We start from the raw sequence: 23,287 nt of genomic DNA on the forward strand, positions 1-23,287 counted from the left end.
ACGGTGCAGAGTCATGTGGCTACACACGCAGTAGTATGTTTTTAACGGGAAAGGTATTAACAGGATTAAAAAAAAAAACGAAATAACCGACATGGGAAAATTACATCGGTTAGAGGTTCTGAATTTCGGTTTCGATTACTTTTCAATTAATCGTCCAGCCCTAGATGGCGCTATGACTTACTGAATATTGCCATGTAGTTGTCTTGAGGCCAAGACTCTTGTCAAACATGTGAAGTTTGGGGCAGATTGGACATTGTATGCCCAAGTTACAAGAACTTCCTGTTTCATGGCGAAACATTGAAATTTGTCAGGCCGCCACGGACACGCCCTTCAGCGAAAACTCAAGATCTGTGCAATTTAACAGCTCTAGGAGGAGTTTGTTAAAGTACAACATCTAGAAATTGCAAAAACTGCAAAAATTTGCAGAGATAATTCAAAATATCTCACTTCCTGTTGGGTTTTTAGATTTTGCACCCAGGGACTTTTTTGTAGGTGTTGAGCTGTTACATGTGTGCACCGATTTTCATACTTGTCTTGAAACGTAGCGTGAAGGGCGCTTAATTTAAATTTTGTAGGTGGCGCTGTCTATTCATTTTGCCACACCTAATTCTGAAAGCCACATCAGACATGTGTGCAAAGCTTCATGAGTATTCAAGCATGTTTAGGCCCTCAAAATGTGATTCATTTCAGAGAAGAAAAATCATTGACAGAGCAATTAAAATAGGGTCCTCACACCATTGGTGCTCTGGCCCTAAATATGTGCACATTCACGGTGCTGGTTCATGTTCGGAGCAGGAGAGTATATGAAATATGTTCATAAAAACTTGAAACACGCTTGCTCCAATTCAGATATGAACTGTGATCCGCACTACGAGTGTTGTTAAACTCATTGCGGTGTTCCGTGCAGAAACCACTCTCATGTGTGCTACACGCGTTGTTACATATTATGGAAAATATGACCATAACAATATTTAATTTGGTAGTCAAACTCCAGCTCTGACCACATCTTAGGGAAAATGCAATCAACACTTTTGTGTTACTGTACTGAGGAAATAAACACTTACGATATGTGTCTGAAGGACAACAACGCAAACCTGAACCGGTAGAGGTGAACGAACAGCGCTGAAACAGTCTTGTGTGATATTCAAATTTTCCGCTGTAATGAGATCTCATGCATAATACAGCGCAGTGATTAGATTAAAGCTGTAGTCCGCGATTTTTGGCCCTCTAGCGGGTAATAAACAGAACTGCACGCATCTTGCGGAAGAACATTCTAGCCGGAGTTACTTTTCTCCGTGTCTATGGCGAGTCACACAGTTACTGTGATACTCTGCGGCGAGTCCTATCAGTCCGGTCTGAAATAGTCCGAAAATATAAACACTAATTATAAGTGTACCATAATGATTCAGGGTAAGACAAAAACATATTGGAAAATGGATTCATGTTGTACATTCTCATTATATAATTTTAGCAAATTTTGAACACAAAAAAAGTTACAGACAGCAGCTTTAAAAGTGTTTATTCTCATGAATAATGCAGAGAAAATCTCATAAACTGATGATGTAGCATGTACAGTCCAGACACGGCAGCCAATCACCACTCCGAATTAATGCATATACCTCGCTTTTCGTGACTTTCGTTCAAATTTGCTTTTTAAACCAGACGAATGAAATGGCACAATGTACATTTATGTAATACCCACTTTACCAAATATTATTCTGAGTCTAGTTGAGTCTAGCGGTGATGCATGTTGTACCAAATACCCTATACACACCTATTTGTCCCTTATTGCCTAAAGTACTGGTGCTTTTCATGTTAAAATTAAACTTACAGTCTCTCTTTCTCTCTCTTGCAGTGTGCAAAGATCCACCATATAAAGTTGAAGAGTCTGGATACGCTGGATTTATCTTGCCTATTGAAGTTTACTTTAAAAATAAGGTACCGTCTTTTGTGCAAACATGTCTTTGATCTATTACATAGAATTAAACCAATCCAAGCAGCATTGTGACTGTGTACACTGGGTAAATGTAATATTCTTGTCACTTTTCACCAGGAAGAACCAAAAAAAGTGCGCTTTGACTACGATTTGTTCCTGCACTTGGAGGGCCACCCACCTGTCAATCATCTCCGCTGTGAAAAGCTCACATTCAATAACCCTACTGAAGAGTTCCGCAGGAAGCTGCTCAAGGCTGGAGGGGTACGTGGCTAACCTCTGGGAACAAGATGGACGGGCCATTTATTTTTTTGAATGACTGGAGGCATGTGACTTCCATTGAGCTAATGTACATCTTTGTTAAAGACAGTTTAGAAAATATTTGTATTTTGTAACCACTTGCTATTAGCCTCATTAGTTGGAGTCTTTTAAATCTCAAAGGTGTTCATGCATGGGAAATGACTAGTTGGCCCCATGTGGTTTTAAAATACGTGCACTCTGTTCAGTTGAAAAAATGCAAGGATATACCTTGTCTGCTGCTTGTCTGTGCTAGTCCTAGCAAACAGTCTTCCAGAGATGAAGGCCAATGTCAGGCAATCGGTGCTAATGGAATTACTGTTCTCATCAACCAAGACAATAAGTAACTTTACAAGATTTGATTGGGCTAGTCTTGACACGACCATCTATCACCACAGGAAACTTGAGTTGTCTTTGGGCCCGTTCCAAAGGGATCCACATGCTTTTTATCAATCAACTGGCTTATATTTATTTGTTTTGTTGATCTTGGACACATTTTGAAGTTCCACCAGCAATTGAAAACAAGTTAGCATGGATCAGCCATGAACTGGGATGCTTTTACCGTTAAGGCATATTTTACATTTAAATTTATGCATTTGGCAGATGCTTTTATCCAGAGCGAATTACATTGCATTATACTATACATTTGTATCTGACTATGTGCAATCCCTGGGATCGAACCCATGACCTTGGCATCGCTTGTGCCACGCTCTAACCACTGAGCTACAGGAAAGCTATTTAAAGAAATGATTCTTGAGAGGGCCCTCTTTGTAGTTTTAGTTCACCCTTTCTTGCCTCATTCCAGTAATTCAAATGTTTTACTGCTGGGGGTATGACAACATCTCCTCTGGTGCTTGTCTGGCTTACAGATGAGGCATGGCAGGAATCGAAACAGTTTATTGGCAAATGGCAGTTGCGCGGGAAGTTGTTTTAATTAAGAGAGCAATATCAATTTAGCGAGGTGGTGACTGAGAAAGGTCCTTTGCAATTTACCTGATTGTTTTGGCTGTTGAAAGGCATTTCATCATTACATCAGGCTAGGAGTAAGCAGAGTGCTTTTTGCCAAAATGTGTTTTAGAGTATGGTGGTGGTTTGTGTTGATTCATAGTCCATTTTTTTTTTTTTTTACTGTAAATATTTGTACTTTGTCCTTTACAGCAACGGGATCCTCACAAAAGATCTTCAGAGGACTCTAAAGTAAGGACAAACTCCATTTTCATTGTGTTTAATATAGGGCTGGGCAATATGGACAAAAAATCTCTCTATTTTTTGACTGAATGGCGATTTCTGATATACATCTCTGTATTTTCTAGTTTTTTCTATTTGGATAAGAAAAAGCCCTCTCTTTTTTCCATTTTTTTGTTGTATTTATTAAAAAAAATTAAAAATTCACATCCTGCCCAATGTTGTCCTACAAACTGCATCCCAATTCGCCTACTTATACTATGCCCTAAAAGTATGTACTGTTTTTGTGAAGAAAGTGCATACTTTTGAGTGTGTAGCAAAAGAGTAGGCAAGCTTTCGGACATACTACTTCATCATAATTGCGTCTTTAATGGAAACTCCGTCGCTTAGTTACCTACATCCTATCTCCGTTTAAACTGACCTGTCAATCATCTTGTCACAGTTAAAATCAGTTTAATTTAATTCAATTCAATTCAATTTAATTGAATTTCCTTCCATTTCAGAGAGAAATGTAGTAGCATGTTGATCTGCCAGTCATGGGTCTTTCATGCAGAGAACTCTCCTCATGTGTTTACAGTTTGAATAATGATACATTTAAAAGTTAATGATCAAACGTATCATTACAAAAGTTCACAATGCTGTTGCAGATGAAATATAATGTGGATACTGGATAATATTGAATAAATATTATATTTTCGAATATTATTTAGGAGGAATAGTATACAAATTGGGATGCAGTGAATGTTCATATTGAAGGATATGAAAACAAATGTAGTGAATATAACCATGAAGACTGTTCAAAGTTTAAAGCAGAATTAACTACTTTCTTTTTTTAATATATTTTAAAATGCTGAATTTTCAGCATCATTACTCTGGTCTTCAGTGTCACATGATCCTTCAGAAATCATTCTAATATGCTGATTTGGTGCTCAAAAAACATTTCTTCTTATCATCAATGTTAAACAGTTGTGCTGCTTCATATTTTTATGGAAACCGTGATCCATTATTTTTCATAATTTGTTGAGTAGAAAGAACAGCATTTATTTGAAATACAGTAGAAATCTTAAAATGGTCATTACTGTCACTTTTGATCAATTTAATTCATCCTTGCTGAATAAAAGTAACTTCTTTCATTGTTTTTCATCTCTTAGGTAATGGTAATGCAGGAAGGCTCCACTTCTCTGTTCGGGCAGCATCTAAAGCTGCCCACATTACCCAGCAGCTCATTAACATTGACCTTCTCTGATGTGAAAAAGAGCAAGTCTTTCCCAGGGTCAAAGGTGAGTGTGAATCTCCAAGTTTGAGAGTCTGGACTTCGCATGACTTTGTTTGGCATTTGAAAAATTCCGTGTTCCTCCAAGGAATCCTGCTTAATCCTGCATATTTGGCAAGTTGAAAGACGTTAGGGGCTATTTAACTTCAAGGATCTTAGAGATGTGAAACTTGGCTTAAGTCGAGAATTTCTTGGCTGCTGAGAAAGCACATGCTAACGTTCCGATGATGTAAATAAACTCACCAGGTGTCCCGTTACAACAGCGGTCTGCGTGTGCGAAAGGATTCTTAGATAACGCTTTATTTTAAGTATTAACTATAAATGATGCATAATTACATTCAACTAACTCTAAACCAAACCTAATGCTACCCTAACCCTATAGTAAGTACATGTAGTTAATTAATATGACTCATATTACACTGTAACAAGGACACCCTAAAATAAAGTGTATCCAATTCTTATCTACACAAAACACGTTTAGTTATCGAGTCGACACATTCTTGTTAGAAAACCTTAGACACTGCAGCTTTTTAGCCACGCATCTATTAAACCACATTAGCCGTAATGCTAGTAAATCTTGCTTGACTACACACTGCCACGTCTTTTTGATTTAGATTTATTTTTAGTCTCCAGTGCAATATCACTTAGCCACTAAGCAGCTTGTATTGTACGCTAGCTCTTACAGTGAAGTTACGAGAGTCCCTGGTGCACATGGAAACAGTTTCCAATCCAAACAGGTCCTTGCGTGTGATGGATTACTGACAGATCAGGGGTCGTTCGCAGCCAACCTCCTCTGCACTACTACACCGGTTGTGTTAGCAAAAACAAAAACGACAATCTGCGCTGCTTTGTCGTCCTTCACTTCCTCCACTTAATTTGATGTTATGGTTGAAGATATTTTTGAAGGCTGATTGATTGCCAACCATAATGGTTGCCTGGAAAGTCTGTTTTGACATTGAGAAATGCAAAACTAGAGTTGTCTTGGAGAAGTGTTTTGGCTCTAAGCTCTAAAAACATTATGATCATGCTAGTTCAGATTTTAAATTTAAAGAACTCATTTGTTTGCTGCCAAAATGTACTGTAGCATGTCCATTGTAACTGATTTGACATTTGACATTAACATTTCTGTCTTCAAGAACTTTTAAAGCCATTTGCAGCACCATTTCAAATGGGGGGAACATGTTTTATCCATTTCTTTTAAAAGCTGTATAAGAACATTTATGAAAAAAGATGTTCTGTCTAGACTGCTTTACGACTTAACTGCATCAATGACTTATTGACAGGAGCTAGTTAGCTTGACCTGAAGATAGGATAACCCTGTCAATAAAGTCAACGAAAGGCTTGTTGCTTCATCTCCAGGTTGCCTCACAGATAGCTCTGAGTTTGCCCTTTCCTCAGTGGTATTATTTTCCAGATCATTATGAAAAATTGTTTATGGAAATGTTTCACATATGGGTTTGGTTGTTTGCTTGAGCACACATTATTTGTCAATTTTAATGGTTGGAAAGTTCAATATTTGAATGTCTATAGCAGATGTTAATGTATTGACATTAAGTACATTGATTGTTTTTTTTTTGTTTTGTTTTTTTACCATGTAAATACCATGGCACATTAATAAGGGATTATGGTATATACTACTGTTCAAAGTTTGTGGTCGGTAATAATTTTTTATGCTTTTGAAAGTCTTTCATGCTCACCAAGGCTGCATTTATTCAACAAAAATACAGTAAAAACAATACTATTGTGAAATATTATTAGAATTTAAATACTTTCTATTTAAGTTTATTAAAAAAATGTAATCTATTCCTGTGGTGCAGCTGAATTTTCAGCATCACTACTGAATTGCTCAACAAACACTTATTATTATCAATGTTGAAAACAGTTGTGCCGATTTAATATTCTTGTGGAAACCATGATAATGTTTTTGAGGATTTGTTAATAAATAGAAAGTCAAGTCACCTTTATTTACAGCATATGACGCTTTGTACAATACAGATTGTTTCAAAGCTGCTTTATAGAGATGAAGAGGAAAATAATGAATCTATACAAACAGAATTATTTTCAAAATAACAGCTTTTGTCTGAAATAGTAAACCTTTTTGATCTTGCAAAGATTTCTGTCACTTTTGATCAATTTAATGTGTACTTGCTTAATAAAAGTCATTAAAAAAATCGGATTGACCACAAACTTCTGAATGGTAGTGCATATTAAAGGATTAGTTCACTTTGAAATGAAAATTAGCCCAAGCTTTACTCACCCTCAAGACATCCTAGGTGTATATGACTTTCTTCTTTCTGATGAACACAATCGCAGAAATATTAATAAATATCCTGATGCATCCGAGCTTTATAATGGCAGTGATAGGCATCAATGAGTATGATCTGAAGAAAGTGCTTCCATCCATCATAAATATGTGCTCCACATGTTTAAAAATGGATATTTTTTTAAATGCACCGTTTCACTTCAGAAGGCCTTTATTAACCCCCTGGAGCCATGTGGAGCACACATTTATGATGGATGGATGTGGATGGAAGCACTTTCTGTAGCTCATACTCATTGATCCCTATCACTGCCATTATAAAGCTCGGATGCGTCAGGATATTTATTAATATTAATGCAATTATGTTCATCAGAAAGAAGAAAGTCATATACACCTAGGATGGCTTGGGCTAATTTTTTAATTTTTTTAAAGTGAACTAATCCTTTAAAATGCTATTATACCATCACTGTAAAATGGTACCACCATAGTAGTTTTAGTAGTTGTTTTGTTATGGTTGTCCTTTTGGACACAATGCTAAACTAATTAATTAATCTTAGACTTCTATTAATATTGTCATATTCTCGTTATAGGACGGGTCCAAAAGCACCAGTGCTCTTACAACCACAAACAATATTAGCAGCAGCTCCCTCAAGCTCCACAAACCGTCTAAGGACCATAAGGACCATAAAGACAAGCCTTCCAAAGACTCAAAGGAGTCCAAAAGTGCCTTCAGAGATTTCAGCAAGGACTCTGGAAAACTCTCTAAAGATTCCAAAAAACCCAAAGAGAATCAACCAATTCAGGAAGATCGCACCGTTCCTCAAATGGGATTTAAGGAGCCCAAGACCACTTCGAAGGAGCAGCGGTCATCTGAGATTAGCTTCTCGAGCTTGGGACAAAGTAAACGGCGGCCTGTTTTGGACAGTGAAGGCCATGTTACCAAAAAACGAAAAAGCAGTCTTTCGGAGAGCTCGCAAAAGCAGCAAGCATGTCCTACCTTGCTACAACACCACCATTCGGATAAAAAAGTTCTGAAAGACAAGCCGCAAATCCGGCATAGTAGGTTACAAAACAGTGAACTTTCAGAGAAGAGAAAACCGCCGGTGTTACCGCCCTTCCAGGATGTGTTGGACCCGAATGACTCAGACATGGAAGACAATATGTTCACAAGATCAGACGTAAGTGAATTTTCAATCATAATACTTGAACATAACAATATGAAAATTAGTCCTTCATTTTCCGTAGTTGATTAGTTGTTGCTCAGAAGGGTTTTGTAGTGTCTGTAAGCACTTGGTGAACATTATAATGACCTTTTATGGAAATACAGTTTGCAAAAAACAAAATAACCAAATTGTTAAATGTAGGCATGTTCAGTATATTGGTACCATTTACACGAGTAATATTGGCTATTTATTGAAAATAATAATTATATTCCACATCTATAGCTTAATGCACATGACCATTTACAGAAATATATTGTGCCACCAATAAATCGTATGGGAAAGTATAATAGATTTCAGAGCCTAATCTTTGGTATGAGCTTTAGTGTTCAAACAATGTAGTTGACTATTAGCGGAGACCTTTTCTGGGATGTGGGGTTCTCTGTAAACATCAAACAAAGAGGTTGAGACAGGCTCTTAGTGGGCTGTGATAATGGAGGTCTGGTGCGAGAGGGATCTAATAAACTTGGTGGGTGTCCAGGAGCTGAGGGACCATTTGTCTGGTTGGGTGCAGGAAATCAGTGCCGTCCATTGCTAGACCTCTCAGCTTTTCAGGACAGGAAATCTGGTAGTTGTTCAAAGGATACTCATTTAGGTTGTTAGGGTTTTGTTTAAAACTAAAGGGCTGATGTAGTACCAATTTAATTTTGTCATATTAAGGATATTATGTTTCCGATTGAATCGCTGCCAGACACAAGGAGGTTGCAAGGGGTAGGATGCAAAATTGTGCTGCTCAACTGGCAATTTCCTAGTCAGTTAATTTAGTCTTTATTTCATTCGTCACTTTTCCTGAACCGGAAAAATTTAGCAGTTCGTATAGATCTATGTTAGAATGTTTTAAGCTTTGGCAGTGTCACCAGTGGCAAGGTTCATTTACCTTCAGCAAGAGAGCTGCTCATAAAACGGGGGCTGTTTTATTGGCTAGAAGGCAAGTGCTGAGATGAGATTTATGGTTTTATGACACCCGAGGAGAATGGGGAAAGGACACCATGAATAGCTAAGAGTTTTCCTTTAAACTCGCTCCTTAAAAAGAGGGAAGGAAAGAAACTTCAGTGTTTGACAACTGATGAATACCAGGTGCTGCTTTCTTTGGGTCACCAGGTCTGTAAGGCCCTGGTGGCCCTGTTCTGATCTACGTTACCACTAACGTTCACACAGTATATTTCTGTCTTTAGAAAGGCAGTAAAGGAGTGATTTGCAGGAGGAAGTTGTAATTGCCTTTGCTTTTTTTCTAGACCCTTTTCTAGCCCTGAACTGTAACAAGCATTAGTTGAATAATGATCAAGAAACTGATTTGCTAAATGGTCAGTTTGGTGGATAATTTACCTTGTTTTTTTTGGTGTCAGTGCGTCTCATTAGTTCTATATCCTTTACCCTACTAAGTTTCCCATTTAGCATCTTATCCTAAAAATAACTGATTTCCCTATTTTCATAAAATCCTTATCAAAATTTATCATGAGGTTTTTTTCCCCCACAGTTTAATAGTGAAGTATAGTAAATATTAGTAGTTTTTCATATATGTTAGAGGAAGTGAGGGAATTTACTTCACTTATATTATACAAATGCCATTTAGTTGTTATAGTAGTTATACTAACAATAGTAATAATTCACCTGTGGTTTTAACTGCTTTTAGACCCTAACTAACAAAGCGTTAGTGGATAATGACCATTAACGATGTTAACTCTAAAGCATTTACTTTTTTATTTTAGGATTAGGTTGACTAAATGGACAGGTAGATGAATCACATCTCATAACATTTAAAAAAAAAAGTCTCCTCCTTTTGTACCTGACTATCAAAACTACTTAACTAGTGTTTTTATTGATGTACTACTAAAATTGTTGTGTCCATAATATGTAGGTCCTTTACATGCAACCTGCAAGCATCACATCATTACCATATTGCATTGCACATGCTGATTGGCCTGCAGCCAATGAGTTGCTTGCTCATCATTTAAATAGTTTGGTTCATTGTTTGCTGCAGCATCCTAGTCCTGCAGCGTGTTATCAGAGTTTCTCTGAAACCCTCCACCTCCCCCAGCTCCACCTGCCTAGATCTGCTGCAGCAGCAGTGTAGCAGATCTGGTCCGCCAAGACCAAATACATTAACGTTGTCATATTCAATAACATTCTAAAACTATTCTGAGTAGGGGTGTAATGGTGGGGTAATGGTTCAATACGAGTTCAGTACAACAGGAAAATCAACAAACCCCTGATGCTAGGTTTCTTTATATTTTGAACAGACAGTAGTTTAAATTACAGCTTGTTCCACATAGTGGCAATTAGTCCCCCATGAGGTAGTTAGTACAGTACAGCCTTCTTCAGTGTATTAAGCGTGAAGCAGTAAACAGAATGCACTCTTGCATATGTTATTTTTTTGGATGGCTGATAAAAAAAACAAGATATTTGGTCATAATCAACTACAAAACTGAAAAGCATGTCTTGTTATAAAAGTACAAAATAAATAGAATAATAAAAAATAAAACTTGTGCAGAGAGTAGTTTTCTTTGCATGCGAGAGTTCATTAATATGCAGTGACAATGGAGGATGCGCAAAGTTCAATTTTATGTTTTTTCAAGAAATCACGGTAATATGAGCGAGAAGGAGAAAAAGAGCTTATTTCACCTTTCCATGAGGAGACAGCGAGTGAAGCACTATATAAGACTTCCCATTTCCAGGACGTGCATATTTAATCACTGAACTGTAGTAGTGAGACTTCGATGACACAAATCGGCACAAAGCCAAATGATTTTGTCTCATTATAATGGCAGAAACAACTTAAAATACTCCATTTATGTCATACAGATAAGAGTAAGACACAATCGACACTGTAAAGGGTAAACTCAGAATAAAAATACAACATTGTGCTTTTGTAAAATTATGAAAACAAAAAGGATGCCGCTTTCTACCGTCCTGGTTTCCTTTCCGTGAAGTTAGTGGAGTGCGTCACAAAAATGAATCAACTCAGCGAATAGGCTACTAGCAAGCTCTTGCGTGCCATCTGAACTCTTGCGGTGCGTTCCAAACGGGATACTGTATATCGCCCTCCGAAGGGCACTTCGGAATGAAAATAATCATGGCTGCCACATTGTAGGGTCGTTCCAAACCGCAGTGCTCAAAACTGGCCACTTCAAAGGGCCCTTCGGAATTAAGGATTTCAAAGGGTACAACTGATGGACACTTCGGGCCCCCATGATCCTCTGCATGGGGAAGTTGTTTGACAGAATAGGTACAGGAGGTTAGGAGTTCGATTTTACCTATAAATGTATGTATAGTATTTTTCTATACTACTGTAATATTTAGATTTGGTACATTAGTATGGTCAAAATGACATTGTACTTCAACAAAACTTTACAGCTCCCTTTATCAGTCCATTCAAATGTTCCAAATACATAGATAATATATTTAATGTGAAAGACCAGCAGTAGCTTATAATGTTACTACAGTAAATGAATGTGTATTAATACAAAGAGTAATCCAGGTGAAGAAAGACAAAGGCGCCTCCATGATTGTCTCGTTAAGATGATGCTGAAGTGCGTTCCTACACCCTTCATCCCTTCGAAGCTCTCACTCTGGAGGGTAAACCCTTTGAAGGATTAGGGCATAGGGATAAGCACTTCCGAATGGAATGCAGGGTTGTTTTGGGTTTGTGCATACATAGCTACTTGTGCTCTTTTTCCTGTTGTGGCGGTTAGCAAACAGCGTTGCATTACCATGCACCCCCTTCTGGATTGGAGTGTGGATCTCCTGTGACTGACTGTATTCGTCGTCTGACTGCATGCACTGAACCCTGATGGTTCGAGACAAATACATGTACCTTTACACCCCTAATTCTGAGAGTTGAAATACATTTAAGGTGAAAAACATAAGCTTAAAAAATTAGCTAACTGAAATAAATTAAAGCTAAATTGAAATGTTGAAAACTAACATTTCTTAACACAAGAAAAATTTAAGGACAGGTTAAAGGAAGTAAAGCGTCGCAGCCATTGGCCAAATCCAAATCGCATGTTGTCATGTAGCGGCAATACCGAAGCTACTCAGAGTAAAACACTGGTGGGGGTGGCTGAAACCCAATCCTAAAATCTGTTTAGATGACGTCCTCCGTAAGTGAAGAGCTTCACAAGCTTGAAGGGAATGGGATAATAGTCTTAAAGCAGAGCAGTTGCCAGTTTCAGAGCCACTGCTAGATTTATGGCACCATAGCTGAGGCGATGGTCGTAAAGCCACAGACCAGCTGTGTGGTGCTGCTATGACCACCTGCTTTGTGTGCTAAACTCATGAAGCTTGTGTGTCTTTCGTTTTTTTTTTTGTTGTTGTTGTTGTTTTTTTTATTGCCAAGTGTTCGAGTGTAAATACAGACTTATGAAGAATTATGAGTCGTTACGAGCATCTTGACATTTATTTAATTGGTTAAAAAGGAGTTTTTGAGTGATTATTTTGACGATCATAATTCTGGAAAATGTTTGACGACAACTGTATATCATGTGCTGACTCTGACATGTGTCTGTTAACGGCACGTTGCTTAAGCAGCACATTTGGTCTTGTAGCAGCAAATTTAATAATTTAGTTGTGTGTGTTTGGAGCTTGACTGGTTTAGTGCATCGGTTTAGTTTGGTGGTCTGCATGTCACCGCAAACTGCAAACCATGTCCATGTTGATGGAAGTTGCTTTTTCATTAGCTCTGAAAAAAAGTAATGTAGCATTTTACTGCATAGCCACAGCTCTGCCATTACTCAAGTTTGGGCGACAGCACGGCTCTCTCTTTCTCTCCATGTTCTCGGGAGTCTAAACCTAAACACTTCAGATGATCTTCATAAGATCTACAAGCTTTTCCTCAATGAGCGATGACATCAGTTTTATTGTCTGAGGGGTGCAGGGCTTCTTCGTGGAGCTTTTACAAGCGTCTAGTTTGGGAAAAGGGGTGCGGCCCGTAGGATAAAGGCGGCTTGATTTACAGCGTAGGACCCTGACCATGCGTTTGATGTCAGCTAGGCTCCCAGACGGACAAACAGGCAGTAAAATGCAGACTGAAGAAAAAAGAAAGAAGGGAAAAAACAGTGAGAACGAAGGGAAAGGAACTTCAAAGAAACAACTTTGCTCTTCTACAGACTCGGCGAGGGGTAGAAGTTAAGTGTCTTTACCACCCTGATTGCAGGACTTTTGGCAGCCCCTATTGTCAACTTGCTTCACGGGAGATTTTTAGCACCTGCCCCCTGCCAGCAACTCTCACTAGCACCACTGTTACCCCCAGTCGAGTGAGTGAGCATAACAGTTTTAAAGCTTGCGGTTTTATCCAACCTTCGATTCATTGCAGTGTTTTTGTAGGTTTAAGGCGCTGCAAGGATGCCCGTTGTGAATAGTTTTAGCCGAGTGCCGCGTGAAGAAATGGTGGATGTGGGTTTGAATTGATTATTTGGAAAGGGCAGATTGTAAATTAAAGTAGATATTGCGCAGTAACCGTATTTGTGAATTAAGGCCATAGTGAAAAGGTAAAACCATAGATAGTCCTCTTTTTTACTAAAGATGAGTGAGTGTAGTTTGTCCATACAGAATTAACTGCCATGATGCTAAGGTGTTGTGAGTGGTTGTTTGGGAGTTATGGGTGTTTTTGCATCACTAAATATGGCTCACATCTCCCATTGCACTGTCGGTAGGATTTTAAAAACACATTATTACACACAATCATTCAAAAGTTTGGAGTCTGTACGTTTTTTTTTTTTTTAATATATATTGTTGAAAAAAGACTTTTATGCTCACCGGGGCTGCATTTATTTGATCAAAAAATTAGTATAAATTCAGTAAAAACAGTAATATTTTAAAATATTACTTCCTTTTAAAATAACAGTTAATAATTTAATATATTTTAAAATGTAAATTATTTCTGTGATGCAAAGCTGATTATCATGATGATATTGTTGTCAATGTTGTAAACAGTTGCACTGCTGTTGTGTAATACATTTTTTACAGATTCTTTGTTGAGGTGGTCAAAAGACAACTTAAAAGGATAGTTCACCCAAAAATGAAAATTATCCTGTGATGTTCTCACCCACAAGCCATCCTAGGTGTTTATGACTATCTTCTTTCTGACAAACACATTAAAAAATATCCTGTCTCTTTCAAGCTTGATTATGGTAGTGAATGGGGCACTGTATTTTGAAGCACAAGAAAGTGCATCCATCCATCATAAAAGTAATCCCAACAAGGGGTTAATAAAGGCCTTCTGAAGCGAAGCAATGGGTTTTGGTAAGAAAATATCCACATTTAAAACTTATCTATAATCACTAGCTTCCTGCAAACGGACGTATGCCTCAATTTACAGCGAAAGCGTAACCCCTGACCTGACGCATGATGTATTGACGAACACGGAAGCTCAGAGGATAAAGCAAAACAAAACACCGGTCACGATTTAGAAGTCTAAAATTATCGTTTTTAAAGAGAAATGTCTGAGGATTTCAATATAAGAGAAGAGGAGCTTGAGTTTGTTGCCCAACCCTATTTGTTTGAACCACAAGAGGCGTCTAAGTTTACATTACTCCTACATTCTACGTTGCATCAGAGGTTACTCTTTTGGCGTAAATCGAAGAGTACGGCCATCTGCCGGAAGATAGTTATTATAGTTTATAACATTTTAAATATGGATTTTTTATTAACCCCCTGGAGCCGGATGGATGGATGGATGGATGGATGGATGGATGGATGGATGGATGGATGGATGGATGGATGGATGGATGGATGGATGGATGGATGGATGGATGGATGGATGGATGGATGGATGGATGGATGGATGGACGGATGGATGGACGGATGGATGGACGGATGAATGGACGGATGGACGGACGGACTTCTTGAGCTTCAAAATACAGACCCTATTCACTACCTCTATACAGCTTGGAAGAGCCAGGATGTATTTAATATAACTCCGGTTATGTTTATCTGAAAGAAGATAGTCATATACAGTACACCTAGGATGGCTTGAGGTTAAGTAAATCATGGGAAAAACTATTCCTTTAATATATACACAGTCAAAGTCCATAAACCTTCTGAGATGACATGAGGGTTGACTGTTGTTCCTCTTCTCTGAGACCTTTCCACTTGTTTTGCCTTTATGCTTGTTGTATCTTTCTTGGCTCCAGTAAATGTTGTGACTCCAACAAAACATCTGCACAGAAATACAAGCAGAAGGTTTAGAATAATGTTCAGAATTTAATGAAACTAGCTCAATAAAATAAAAGTTAAAATGCCTATTATACAATACACTCAGCATTTGTTGCACTACTAATGTTTGAAGTAGTGTTAACATACAATATAGACATTTAAATTTACCAGGAATTAAACTAAGTAACCCTTTTCACAAATAAAATTACTCAAGTAAAGCATGTTACCTTTGAAATAAATTCAAATGTGCAAAAGATGCCTGCTCCTAGTACACCAGACTTAAGTTGTAGTATACAAAATATGCAAATCCAGCCACAAAGTTGAGGTATGAATTCACAACCACCTGACCCTTGAATAGTCAATATCCACTGGATTCACCTAAAATAAATATAACCAATAATGTAACCTACAATAGAACAGTAAATGAATTAGTTGACATGGAAAACAATCTTAACAATTGTAAAATGTTATTTGACCCATAATGCATTGCGAACTGCAGCTACATCTTGTAAAATGTTATTTACAGTAATTTGTTACAGTGCATTAATTCTGTTCTTTTCCGGTTAATTACTGTGAAGCTTCTTTGAAACAATCTGTATTTTATAATACACTATATAATTAAATGTGACTTGACTAGTATAGTAAAGATTGCAAGGAAGAAGAGTCTCATCTAATTTGCATTCTCCTGATCCGTTTTGACTGAATAGACAACAGTAGCCAACGTTTCCCAGGAGTATTCTAAAACCATTCTTAGCCATTAGCCATAATCACCGTGCTTGCCCTATTATAAATCCCATACTCACTTCTTCCATTCGCTGAGGAGTTGAATGGCTTCTGCTTGTACATTTTGTTCAAGACACCCGATTCAGTTTCACCAAGTGCTCATCAGAGAAGAATGTAAACAAATTAATTCAGATTAACTTTAATAGCTTCTTTAGATTTCCTCTTGGGCTGTTCTCCAAGAGGAATTAGGTTAATAGTTTCGCATTGAACTTCCTTGCTGTTTTTTTTTTTCCTGAGCGCTCCGAATGTTTCTCTACCTCGTGCAATTTCGGAAAGCTTGTAAAATGCATATTTAGCCAGAGCACAAATTTGAAACTTAACGTGTGTACAGCGTAGAAAAAACAAGTGGACTTTAATGTAACTTTAAACCTCAAAACTTCAGCCAAGTGGAGAGTCAGGAAGGCAATTGTAACAGAGCGCCTTTCTTACTCTTTTATCCTCAGCCCCATTTGCCACAATAAGCCTGATTTGTATTATACCTCCATTTGGTCGGGAAGTCTTTGTGGATTGCAGTTAATCAGTCCAATTCGCTCCACTTACAGCTCACATCTCTGTTGTACTGAATGTAATTTTAAAAGAACGTCATTACATTCATTTTGCTTTTGTTAGAACAGGCCGTTTTCAGAAGGTCCTCTCTATGGAAGAGTTTTCTTAGCAAAGACGTTAAGTCTCTTTTGTTGATGCTACATGAATAATTTTTCTTGGGAAGCCACATGGATGTGCATTTCGATGTGTTCTCGTGATAGTGGCAGATGAACACCTTTAAATGCAGACATTAACAACAACTATGTTGAGAAGTATACATAACAGATTGTCTCATTAGCTATGTTTCCATCCTAAGCTGCGAATTTAACTTATGCACAAAATTGGAATATCACATAAAACATTTGCAAATAAAGCAGCATTTCCATACCCGTGTTCAAGAGAACAAAATCGCCACTTCTTGGGAAATTGGTGCAGAACATCTGTTATAAAAATGAAAGAAACTGTTGCTCTTTTTTCCTACATCATAATTGACTTGCGTCTCAGAGCGCACAGACGACACACAATAAATGCTGCCATGTTATCTTGCTTTCATATGCTGGTGTTTGTGAATGCAACCATGTGAGATGCTTCTGGGAGGGGGAATTAAACCAAAACATTCTGATGACAGACTTTTGGCTCAGGCATTTCAGAATGATCAAACCAATATTTGAGATGCGATTGTTCCACTGGTTAGTCCAGTTATCCAGTCACATCCACCGTTGAGGCAAAGTCCCACAAGATTTTTTGTTGCGCATCAAGGGATTTATTCAATAAATGTGTTTCCAATGTAGTTTATGCACATGTCATCTTAACAGATATAAAATGTATCCTCCTCAATGGAGTGCATATGTTTTTAATGCACAATTATTAGAATTTATGCTCATCTCTGTGTTTCCATCCAGCATTTTTATGCAGTATCCCAAAATGCACATAAAAATAGTTGGATGGAAACATAGCTGTTGTGAGAAGATGGGTCTCAAAATTATACAGTTACTGTTGAAAAGACTTTAAATATGCAGAAGATGCTAGAAAACCAAAGAATGTGAGGAACCTGGAGAACAGTGCTCAGGACAAACAAGGGACTCATGAACAACTGTTACAAAACCCCAAAACAGTTGTTGTTCATCCAGGTAACTACTTACAATATTAAAGGGATAGTTCACCCAAAAAAAAAAATTCTGTCATCGTTTACTCTCCTTCAAGTTGTTCCAAACCTTTATATATTTCTTTGTTCTGTTGAACACAAAGAAAGATATTTGGAAGAATGTTTGTAACCAGGGTGTGATTTGTTGGGGGGGATTTCCCCCCTTCTGGTTTATGTATCCCTGCCTCTGCTGAATTATTTTATTGATTTTGCGTTTCTATCAGAAATTAAGAATTATTAGTGTCATTGTAGTGTTGCAAATATTTAAGCTATTAAAATCTCAAGGTTAAATCAGATTTTTTTTTGTAAAAAAAAAAAAAAACTTTTCAAAACATCCCCCCCTCTGTTTTTTTCACAAATCGCACCCTGTTTGTAACCAAGCAGATATCGCCCCCCATTGACTTCCATAGTAGGGAAAAACAATACTATGGCAGTCATTGAGGGGACGAGATCTGCTTGGGTATAAACATTCTTCCAAATATCTTCCTTTGTGTACAGCAAAGAAATTTATACAGGTTTGGAACAACTTGAGGGGGAGTAAATGATGACAGAATTTTTAATTTTGGGTGAACTATCCCTTTAAGATTCAAGGGTATGTAAACTTTTGAACTGGTTCATTTGTGTAAATTCGGTTATTATTTTGTCTTATGGGACTATATGTGAAACAGCTTATTCAGGACTTTACATTATTTTGTTAATATTAACATCTTGCATATTCTGCAAGAAATATGTAAACTTATTTGCAGAACTGTAAATCCTGTTTTGCACTTAAATTTATAATGAAGCTAATTAGTTGCAAATTCAATTAAATGAAAAATGTCAATCTAAAATAATTACATTAATGCATCAAATTTAGTATTAAATGTAGTTTAATGCAACATTAATTTTGTGATTAAAGTAACTACTTTACTATATTAAAGTCAGGATGAAGCAGAAGTTGCGACAGTCTTTTTTTTCCCTATTGTGACGTATATCTTCTGAAATGGGGGGAAAAATGCAGGGCAGGACTTGATTTCGTCCTTTGGGAATTGATTGGATCGTAGGAAGTTGAGCGTTGCTAATTAAATGATCTGAATAGATCTGAATGTCAGTTGTGGAGGATATTTAGTCCCACCCTCCGCCGAGACACGTCATGACGAGAACAGATGTCGTTTGGAGGGGAGAGGGGAGGTTAATGTTCTTGATATAAAGATTACAAGGGCACATGAATTTAAAAAAATAATAATGATGTGCACAGATAAATCATTTTTAATAAGCACTGCAACATTCTTTGAAAATATTTCTTGGTCACTTTAAACCAATGTCTTTTAACAAGGATTACAGCACAAGATGTGATTTGAGACATTTGTATGGTATTTTCAGTAAACATGGCACATGTGTCTCTAAAAGCAAATAGGGGCCCTTTAAAAACACGTCTGCTCTTTTTACCTCCATAGAATCCAATCAATCACAGTCCCATTGTTCTGAAAGGCTTCGGTCTGCAGTGAGATATTACTCCGCAAGTTCAAAGGTGCCTCATAAATTGTGAGATCCTCAACAATTAATCTACACATGCAACAGTTCAAAGAGACCTCCACTAAATCTAGTTTAACCTCAGCCTGATGGACTTACTACGTGTCTCATTCCCTTTCATAGCATAGATTTTTATTACATTTTAAGATAGCTAAAATCTTTTTTTTATTCTTGTAGTATAATTTGACTGTTTTAGCAAAATTATTTTGGCAAAATTATTTTACTGGCTTTTTTCTAAGTATTTAACTTTTATAAAGCTGTTCCGGCACTCAGAGTGAAGAGGCATGTGCGAGTAGGATGTTTTAGTGTGAATGTTGCCCCAAAGGGATCTGTGTGATCATAAATCAGCCTTCATTAGGTCAGGTGAAGGGGGAACCCACTGATTTACAGTGAGGAAGTGACACTGAACCCCATCAAAGCCTCTAGTGTGGAGCAGAACATGGTGGAAATGGCCTCACTAGTACCTACATTTGATTCTTTTTCAGAGTCAGTTTTACTGACAGTGTTAGTAGGTGTCATGCTGCATTTGAGTAACTAAAAGTAATGTTACCAACTTCACGTTTGTGTGACGGTAGTTAAGCTGTGTTCAAAAAAGTGTTTTTCTCATCATATGTAGCATCTGAAAGTCCATAATGATGTGGTTCATTTGGACATTGGAGTCCCTGTGTGGCGTTTCAGGTCCACTTCTTTTTATGATCAAATGTTTCCTTCCATCCATCCATCCATCCATCCATCAAACCAATTTTGTGTCATGAGAAAAAGCAATACTGTGCAAGGCTTAGTCTTTTTGATGTTGTTATTGTGATGTGATTCAAATAGGGACAGAGTCTATATATTGTTGGCTATCAAAAAGCAGTCTTGTTTTGCTGATTTCCCACATAATCTCATGGTCAAACTTCTTGAGCACACAAAACCCAAAACGCTTTGATATTAGTATTAGTATTATAATTATTGAGTTGGTACTTTTTCTTTCCTAGTCGGATCAGCCCAGCCCGGCCAGCTCCAGCTCCAGTTCCAGTTCCGGCTTTGGACGTGCACACAAGCGGCAAGGTAATCTTTCAAATATTTGCCAAATCCTGTTGATTGGTGAAAGTCTGGACCTTGTGAAACCTCTTTTCTTACCCACAGATTACATTTTACTAGCAATATATTAGTTTATTTTACTAATATTAATGAAATATGATCTTTTGACATTACACTAAAGAAAGAAATGCTTCTATAGACATTTGCCTTCCTTGTTCACCTGTAGTGCTGGGTCCTTTGCGGTCGGTGATCCCAGATTTGCACTCAGATGAAAACGAAGAGGATTCTGAAGAGGAGGATGATAATGACATGGACTCGGACTTAGAGCGACCGCTACACACGCAAATGACACATCGTCATCGCAGGTAAATATCTATGGAAAAACTACCACGTAACCCTGGATGCAGACAAAAAGAAATCTACTTTATATATCATGTCCATTTCTGCATATCATGCTGTGGAGCTGACGTGAGGATACTCAGAGGGGGATAATGAATGGTGAATATCTGTGATGTATTTCGCAGGGTGAGTTTAAGTGACGGCAGTGACAGTGAAAATAGCTCTGCTTCTTCACCACTGCCCCATAATGACCCCCCACCTCTACTGAAATCCACCAATAACCAGGTGAGCTGGAATCACTTTCTCTGGCATTCTGTTCCTTGTCCATATCAACTCTTGTGCTTATCAAGAGTAATGAGGTAAAAATTAAAATATGTGGAGGAAAAGGAAGTTAAGCTGTCAATAACTGCTTGAGTGAATGTATGTGTGCTGTATGTTGTTAAAACTGGAAATTCTTTCTATGTACATCTGGTATGTTATAATAAAAATATTTATAATATATATTTACACTACCGTGCAAAAGTTTGGGGTCATAAAGTTAATTAATAAATAATGCTTTTATTTAGCAAGGGTGCATTAAATTGATTAAAAGTGACAGTAAAGTCATTTATAATGAATTCTATTCAAGATAAATGCTGTTCATTTGAACTTTCTATTCAACAAAGAATGTATAACTTTTATTTAAGCAAGGATTAGAATTTGTAAAAATAAAAAACAAATTAAAAAAAGTGACTTTTACATTGTTACAAAAAAATAAATGCTGTTCTTTTGTACTTTCTATTCAAAGAATTCTGAAAAAGATGCGGTTTCCACAAAAATATTAAGCAGCACAACTGTTTTTAATATTGATAATAATAAATAATAATACATGTTTCTTGAGCAGCAAATCAATCAGCATATTAGAATGATTTCTGAAGGATCATGTGAAGACTGGATTCACATTAAGATCTGTAATTATGCTGAAAATGTAGTTTTGGCATCACAGAAATAGATTATACACTGCCTGGTCCCAAAAAAAAAAAAGTCTCTGTTTGAATTTATGGCCAAATACTCAAGAGTCTATGATTGGATTGTTATTATTGTGTTTCTAGCATGTTATATGTTTGGCAACAGTTCTTTTAACCATAATTTAGGAAGTGTGTAGATTTTCATCTCTGACACAACCTTGTACAATGACAATGTCAACATTCATCAGGCTCAAACTATGACAGAATGGTTGGGAGGGAGCATGAAGAATCATTTTCATACATGAATTGGCACCTCTGAGTCCAGCCCTTAACATCATTGAAAGTCCTTGAGATGTTCTGGAGAAGACTTTACAGAGAGCTCACCTCTTGCGTTGTCAATACAAGATCTTGACCAGAAATTGATGCACCTCTTGATGAAAATAAATGTTGTGACGTTATTTCCATCAAGAGGTGTGTAACGGTGGTCACCCAACAACAAAAAGAAAAATGTCCAAGGCTGGAATCGAACCCAGGTTGCCAGCGTGGTAACGCTAAGTGCTAACTGCGAGCCCATATTAGCACTGATAATTATGGCTGTTCGCAGTCTTAAGTTGACTCTTAGTCCCAAAAAAACCCCAGTAATTTAGCAAGTATACACTTGCCACAGATAATTATATAATCAACCCAGATAGATAAAATAAAAAAACATCCGTTACATCCAAAATTGATATAATAAATGAAAACAAAACAACAAAATTGAATGCAACTGTCTTTATCTTTTAATGAAATATTCGCCAATTTTACGAGCAAAACAGCTCAACTTCAAAAGAATAGAGAAAATTTGAATAAGGACAAAAAAACACATAAAATTACTATTCAATATAATTCAATTTTAAAAACAAAACAAATATACAAACATCAGAAACCAATGAATGCTATGTGTGTGTATACGTGTGTGAGAGAGACAGAGGGAGAGAGATGAAAGAAGCAACACTGACCAGCAGCACGGGTGTCTAAGGGTGACTCGGGTACATAGGCGTTGTGAGCCTGTCTTCTCCTTTCCTTTTTTCGTGCACCACCAAGCCCACGATTTTGGGAATATAGTACAACTCTCCAGTCCATTCCCAAACTTGATAAAGAGCATTTGCCGGCCGGCGAAAACGCCCACTAGCTACAGGCTAAACGGGTAGCACCCCACCTCCTCGCCATGATTTCCGGAAATGTACACTCATCGGAAAAGCCACCCGCAAGGACTGCATCCAAAGGGAACGTAGTGTCTCTGGTCAGTTGAACTGGCCTCCAGTCTCTAAACCTCGCCCCTATATACATGCACTCTTCCCCTTAATTGGTCCTCTCCTCCAATCCTCATGCATATAGTTTAGGAGGCGCTGACAAAGAACATGAAATAAACCAAAGGCAGTACAGAAAATATCTATACTGCCACAGGTGCATCAATTTTTGGTCAAGATCTTATATTGACAATGCAAGAGGTGAGCACTCTGTAGAGTCTACACCAGCAGATCCCAAAGACTTTTGATGAGGTTAAGGGCTGGACTCAGAGGTGCCGATTCATGTGTGAAAATGAGTCTTCATGGTCTCTGAATCACTCTTTCACAATTTTAACCCCAATGAATCTTGACATTGACATCCTGGAATATGGCTACGATGCATCTTCCAACATGGTTGTTTAAGAA

General features: G+C 37.5%; 1 protein-coding gene across 4 annotated transcripts in view; it reads left to right on the forward strand.

The window, feature by feature from the left end:
• mllt3 (MLLT3 super elongation complex subunit) overlaps positions 1-23,287 on the forward strand; it is a 64,197-nt gene that overhangs the window by 36,491 nt on the left and 4,419 nt on the right. For 3 of the 4 annotated variants that reach the window (XM_067399695.1, XM_067399692.1, XM_067399694.1), the window contains exons 3-10: positions 1,856-1,938; positions 2,054-2,197; positions 3,389-3,427; positions 4,567-4,695; positions 7,539-8,126; positions 20,262-20,334; positions 20,507-20,672; positions 20,832-20,931. In XM_067399695.1, the coding sequence (XP_067255796.1) occupies positions 1,856-1,938; positions 2,054-2,197; positions 3,389-3,427; positions 4,567-4,695; positions 7,539-8,126; positions 20,262-20,334; positions 20,507-20,672; positions 20,832-20,931 (1,322 nt within the window). The remainder of the gene's footprint in view (positions 1-1,855; positions 1,939-2,053; positions 2,198-3,388; positions 3,428-4,566; positions 4,696-7,538; positions 8,127-20,261; positions 20,335-20,506; positions 20,673-20,831; positions 20,932-23,287) is intronic. The other variant, XM_067399693.1, reaches the window with a different exon arrangement.

The sequence above is a fragment of the Chanodichthys erythropterus genome, chromosome 11 (genome assembly GCF_024489055.1).
Source record: "Chanodichthys erythropterus isolate Z2021 chromosome 11, ASM2448905v1, whole genome shotgun sequence".
NCBI classification, from domain to species: Eukaryota; Metazoa; Chordata; class Actinopteri; order Cypriniformes; family Xenocyprididae; genus Chanodichthys; species Chanodichthys erythropterus.